This window comes from Dipteris shenzhenensis, chromosome 1, assembly GCF_047967505.1.
Source record: "Dipteris shenzhenensis isolate YYH24624 ecotype China chromosome 1, Dip_SZ_1.0, whole genome shotgun sequence".
Lineage (NCBI taxonomy): Eukaryota > Viridiplantae > Streptophyta > Polypodiopsida > Gleicheniales > Dipteridaceae > Dipteris > Dipteris shenzhenensis.
In genome coordinates this window covers 9,478,177-9,485,058 of record NC_141596.1, presented here as the reverse complement: position 1 = coordinate 9,485,058, position 6,882 = coordinate 9,478,177, and the positions used below count along the sequence as shown (strand labels likewise).

The 6,882-nt window shown below is 40.5% G+C and overlaps 1 protein-coding gene across 1 annotated transcript; it reads right to left on the bottom strand.

Moving 5' to 3' along the window:
• Positions 1-312: 312 nt before the first annotated feature.
• On the bottom strand, positions 313-1,450 carry LOC147905342 (uncharacterized). Its single transcript, XM_087379637.1, has one exon. It carries the CDS (start codon positions 1,378-1,380, stop codon positions 616-618), a length of 765 nt encoding a protein of 254 aa, XP_087235763.1. The 5' UTR covers positions 1,381-1,450; the 3' UTR covers positions 313-615.
• Between the last annotated feature and the right edge of the window lie 5,432 nt (positions 1,451-6,882).

The window sequence follows — 6,882 nt, the reverse complement described above, 5'->3', positions numbered from 1 at the left end:
CATAAAAGATGAAAATATATACAATCTTGCATATTCAAATCTTTCTGAACAGCAAAGGAAAAGAAATAATAGACCAATGATATACATATACTACCGCATGCATGCACTCACAAACGTGCATACACACACTCGTCTGCACATACACACATTTAAGAGAGAGAGAGAGAGAGAAGGAAAAAGCCAAAACATGAACTTAAAGAAAGTGAAAACAAAAACAAAAAAGGACATGAAGCAAAGCTAGAAGTAGAAAAGAAAACCACTTAGTCAGCAAAGCTAAGCTTATTAATCATACCCAAGCATGAACTGCCGAAAGATTCCAGAAACTCGTGTAGACCTAATGCTTATTAGGCTACAAAATCCACCTGACAAAAACAAGAAGAGGGAGGAGAAGAAGAAGAACAGAAGTAGAACGAGAAGAGAGAGGAAGAGAGAGAATTATGTTAAGCTGATTTTTTCCAGCAAAAGACCTTTGGTATTATGCTTTGAAAATCAATACAAGATCGGTTATCAGCGATTCTCATTGTCCACAGGATGTAGCGAGTTTCCTGCGAGGTGGAACCCTGCTCAGTTTGATCCAGGGGCTACCAGACTAGCTGAGGTACCGACGAGGGCACGTTACATTACAGTTGTCGGCAAAGTCGACAATTCAAAGTCTGAAGAGTTCGTCTGAGTTTCTTCAGTCAGTTGGTCATACTCCGCAATACTCAAACCCGAAAAAAGAAAATTGGCCAGCTCTTCACAGAATTTAAACGCATAATCATCTATGAAAGGCCTGACAGCATCAGCCACAGCAGCCTTCCACGAGATCAGCACCCCTGGTTCAACCTCTTGTCTTTTTTCTAAATGTTCTAAGACGCCGATAATGTGCTGTGCGACTATGTCCACATCTTTGTCCTGCATCAGGGCTTGAAGCTCACGTTGCACCCAGCATTTCAATGATCTGTTGTTAGCAATTACAAGTTTTTTCCCTCTTTGCGTTACTTTGCGCTGAATTTTGACCGGCAGCTTGGGTTGTAAAGTCTTCCGATAGACGGCCAGGCGCCGGTAATGCGGCTGCGACAGGAGGAAAGGGCTACCGGCAGCGTGCGAACCGAAGAGAGAGTGTCGTTGAAAGGTGTCCAAAACGATATTATGGATGATGCAAGTACCAGGCGTCTTACACAAGGGGCAGTCCAAGGATTGATTGCGGTGGCAAGAAGGGCGAGTAGCGACGATGTCGGCCCATTGCAAGATACAATGGAAGCAGAATCGGTGAAAGCAGGGCAGGAGGAAAGCTTCACCGGAGACAGGGTCGAGGCAGATGGGGCAAACGTTGTTGTTGTTGTTGCTGTTGGAGGAGGAGGAGGAGCAGGAGCGAGGATGGGTAACATGGAGCGCCATAGCCGGAGTTCTTGCTGGCCCGTGATTTATCGCACAAACCCTAACCGGTGCCCACGTGGCTTTCACACCAAAAAGCTGCTTTTGCTTTCGGTAACCGCCCTCTAGTGTTCTTGTTGTTGTTGTTGTTGTTAGGAGGGAAGGCTTTACTAAACGTGTTTCTGCTTCATAAAGGGAAAATGATGTGGATTTTTTGCCATTTTGGTCCCCATTTTTTTCTCCCCCTTTCTCTCTCTCCCCATTTTTTTCTCCCCCTTTCTCTCTACCCCCTTTCTCTCTCTCTCTCTCTCTCTCCTTCTTCTTCTTCTTCTTCTTCTTCTCTCAACTTCCAGGCCACGCCTTTTGAATGTATTCAACTTGTTGGAGCGGGACCCTTGCGATCTCCCTCGTGCATGAAAAATGCAATTGAGCAAGGTGTCAAGCGCCATGTCTGGAGCAAATTGCCAAAGAGCACTCTAAGAGAAAGGTGGGCTCTGTAGCCATGTCCAGAGCAAATTACCGACAAGCACTTAAAGAGAAGCAAAGAAAATCCTAAGGTCGACAACAGATCCAAATGATCTAGAGACACTAGAGACAAAAGCAACTTTGCTAACATGGCAATTTGAAGTTCACCTTGTTAGTAGAGGTAGTGTCATACCAGAGGATTGAAACTCCTTTTGTGAATTCCCACTTGTAATTTTTGGCATGCCATTGTGAAAGTTCAAGTCCTATGAAAACTCAAAATGTCTTCTTGTATTTTTTTAGATGCTTTCACATTTTTCTTAGTTTTGATTGGCTTACATATTTGTCAAGCTTGCTTTTCATCTGAGTTCTTAATGTCAAAACAATTGACAAGCATTTCAGAGAGCCTTCCATTGCCCTACCGTGGACAATCTGCAAGAGGATCTCTTCTTCAGAGGCAATGGAATGAAATCTTCCTTCGATGTTTTGGATCTAATGTTGGAGGTGATCTGCTCGGGGGAGGAGTTTCAAAATTGTCTCATCGTAGACGATGGTGTCTTTGGAGGCCCTCCCAAGTTTACTCCTAATCGTATTCATCGTATTTTTACAATGCTACTAAAGAGCTCGTTAGCTTTGAACGAGGGGTCGTCTTTGCAATCCTTGATACTCCCCTCTATGATGACAATATCTTTGGAGGAGAGCCATGGATTAGGAGAGCTGATGTTGCTTATGACAATGTATTCAGCGCGGGGGCTCTACAGTCAGCTAGTCCTAGCCCTGCAATTCTTGAAAATTTGCTCAGAGGTTTGGGTGTCACTGAGTCCAAAGTAAGGGCATCAAAGCTTAAAGTTCTAGGTCAAAGCTAGAATTTGTGACTGTCTTTGTTATTCTCAATAGGAGTCTTGCTCGACTAGTTTATAGATCTACTTGAAACTACAACCCGTTGTATGTATAGCGTAATGGTGCAGTGATATACTACAGCTCTTAAATTGTCTACTACAAGGTGGTATGTCTAGGCCATTGTTTGTCTGAATGGTATAAGGTTTCCCTCGAACATTGTATGTAGCTACAACCCTAAGGTCACTACAGGATGCCACGGTGCACAAATGTTGACGTGTGTTGATCATAACATGTGAGATTAGTCCAAAAGAGCAAGGTCTTATGGTATCAAGATACGATTTGACGGTTCTATTTCTGGTGTGAGCTCTTGCTGAAAACAATCATCGATCTATGGCCTAGTCCGTCACAACCTGACCACAACTATTTTTATTGTGCCTTCTCATGTGGACTCCTCAAGAGAGTTCGGGCTCTCATTTGGATGCACTCTTGGCATTCAAGAACAAATTGACGTAAATCGGATTTCTTGTGGACAGCTCAATAGAGTTCAGTCTTTAATTTGGATCTTTAGTCTTTGGATGCACTCTTGGCATTCAAGAATAGATTGACATGAATCTAATTTCTTGGGGTGATTGGATTGCAAGGGATTCGTCTCCATGCAAATGGACATGCATACCATGAGATCTATATCATTGTCCAACATGAATTTGGAAGGCAAGATCAACTTAAGTTTCACTACAATAAGGAGCTACAATATCTATAAAATTTCATGCCAAAAGAATTGGGAAACATCATATTTTAAAGGCAAGTTCTCTCTTTGTTATAAGCCTTCCCTTGAACACTGTATGCAGCTACATCATTAGATGATGATCGAAAATGAATTTTCTTTTTGTTGTCATTGATTTTAAGAGAATTGGGAAGACGCTTCTAAGCTTTTGTCATCTTGTCAATTTTTGTTGTGAAACTTAAACCCTATACACTATGCTCAAGAACCTGCACCCAAACCTAGGATCACATACAAAACCTCACACACTCAAGACCACACAAAAGAAATTAAAGGCACCAAAATTTTTGCAACATTTACCTTCCCTTTCTATAGTAGCATTCAAAGATTTTCCCCTTGTTGGCAGGCCAACTAAATATTATTCACCTTGTTAAAAAGTTTACTTAGGTTGTGTGTTTCAAATTGCCAACTGTTGTGAAGATAATGTTATCTTACTATATATTAAGGAGACAAATACCAGACCTGGCAACATGGAAGAGATTTGGAGGTCAGGAATGAGGAGGAGGGAGGTTCAGGACAGGGAGAGGAGGAGGTGGTTCGGAGGGAGTGGAAGTAAACGTTGCCACATGGCGACCACCAAAGCATTGTTGCACGAGATGGTGACACATGTCCGCGGCCACAAGAAGAGAGAAAACTCACATTGAAGACTGTATGGACTTCGTGCCAACTCAGCCGGCCACAGAGGAGCAAAGAAGCTAAGGGCATTGAAGGTTGGTGGGCTAAAAGAGGTAGAATGCGGGTGGGGCAAAATGCCACAGCCACAGTCAAAGGTTGGTAGACATGTAGAAGCCCAAGGCGGAGGCAGAAAGGTGAGGTGGTGCACACATATGTCGACAGACAGAGGCAAATCCATAAAGGTGAGGTGGCGTGTTGAGGCATTGCAATGACTAAGATCGATGACGTTACAATGGGGTGGCATGTGGCAGAGTTATACATGGCATGGTGGCATTACAATGGCAGCAGCTGGCACGCACTATGAGGGCAAGAAGACACAAGGTGGTGCCGCATAGTGCAGTGCACAAGGCGACATATTAGTCCTCTTAGATCCAAAATAGAGTCAAGAAATCTATCTGAGTGCAACATGAGTCGCAGAGGAATAATAGCATGCGGCCTTCGCGAGGGCGCAAGCCACGTGGCACGACTCTAGTTGCTCTGACTTGCCCGATCAAAGAAGACAAAGAGAGAGACAGTGACTGCCACCTAGAGAGGGGGAGAAATATATAAATATATATATGTATATGTATAAATATATATAGATATACATATATATATATACAAATATATATTTTATATATAATTATATATATATAAGAATATATATATATATATATATATATATATAATATATATATACATATACATATACATATATATATATATGTATATGTATATATATATATACATACATACATACATACATACATACATACATACATACATACATACATACATATATATATATATATATATATATATATAGGATGACCACCTCTCGCAGCTTTTGATCATGTCATGTCACCCACTACCCTATCTACGTTGTATTTTAGGTGCCAGCCCGCTTCTCTTCTCTTCTCTATTCTATGATTTTTTTGCTTTAACCTTTCTGTACTCCTAGAAAATCTGCATGGAGGGTCCACAAGGGTTGGAGGGCAAAGATAATGAAACTCGTATTTAGTTCTGACATTGACACTCGGTACAAATTTTGAAACTCATATATAGTTCTAACATTGAAACTCGGTGCAAACTTTGAAACTCATATTTTATGCCATATATAGTTTTGACATTGAAAATCAGTGCAAATTTTGAACAAGACATCCAATCTCCAAGAAGAGCAAATATGTATTCCATAGGACACTTGCTTCAAACTTTTTGAACTTTGAGTGTGGATTATCACATAGGGACTTTCGTGGTAGAATTAGTGCGCATGTCACAATAAAGTTACAAACAATCTCATCTTGAGGAAGGACAAGGTCGCATTTTCAAGTACTAGAACTTGAGATTATTTTTATGGCAACATTCATTGAGTTTTAGATTGCTTCTTTGGGAAAGATACGAGTACAGCACAAGATGTATGCACTATGGGGTGTTGTCCTAATTTTGAGGATCACCTAGGGCATGTTCCTACCCTAGCCACTTGAACCCTCTCATGCGCCTAATTCATCAACCATATCGCTTCCTATAGACCTTGCCCTACTCCTATTCAAGGAGCATAGCTTGAGGGGCAAGGGGGATCTCATGCGTGTAGCAGCTTCCCATGACATCCCCATAACCTTCTTCAACCAATGTACAATTTGAGTTTTGCATGGCTTTTGCTTATTTCATTTACTCATATATATACTCATGTCATGTCACCCACTACCCTATCTACTTTGTATTTTAGGTGCCAGCCTGCTTCTCTTCTCTTCTCTATTCTATGATTTTTTTCCTTTAACCTTTCTCTACTCCTAGAAAATCTGCATGGAGGGTCCACAAGGGTTGGAGGGCAAAGATAATGAAACTTGTATATAGTTCTGACATTGAAACTCGGTACAAATTTCGAAACTCATATATAGTTCTAACATTGAAACTCGGTGCAAACTTTGAAACTCATATTTTATCCCATATATAGTTTTGACATTGAAAATCAGTGCAAACTTTGAACAAGACATCCAATCTCCAAGAAGAGCAAATATGTATTCCATAGGACACTTGCTTCAAACTTTTTGAACTTTGAGTGTGGATTATCACATAGGGACTTTCGTGGTAGAATTAGTGCGCATGTCACAATAAAGTTACAAACAATCTCATCTTGAGGAAGGACAAGGTCACATTTTCAAGTACTAGAATTTGAGATTATTTTTATGGCAACATTCATTGAGTTTTAGATTGCTTCTTTGGGAAAGATAGGAGTACAGCACAAGATGTATGCACTATGGGGTGTTGTCCTAATTTTGAGGATCACCTAGGGCATGTTCCTACCCTAGCCACCTGAACCCTCTCATGCGCCTAATTCATCAATCATATCGCTTCCTATAGACCTTGCCCTACTCCTATTCAAGGAGCATAGCTTGAGGGGCAAGGGGGATCTCATGCGTGTAGTAGCTTCCCATGACATCCTCATAACCTTCTTCAACCAATGTACAATTTGAGTTTTGCATGGCTTTTGCTTATTTCATTTACTCATATATAAATGTTAAGCAAACATTTGCAATTAATTTTGCATATAGATGCAAATATTCCATGTGATTTATATATATACGTTTGCGATCTAAATTTTTCACACATGACATGGCTTTTTTCTTTTTTTTTAATTCACATATAGATGAAAAGCAAACATTTGCAATTATTTTTGCATGAAGATGCAAATGTTTCAGATGATTTATATATACACCACATGACATGAGTTTGCATATTTTAGTTATTCATACAGAGATGTTAAGCAAACATTTGTGATTACTTTTGCA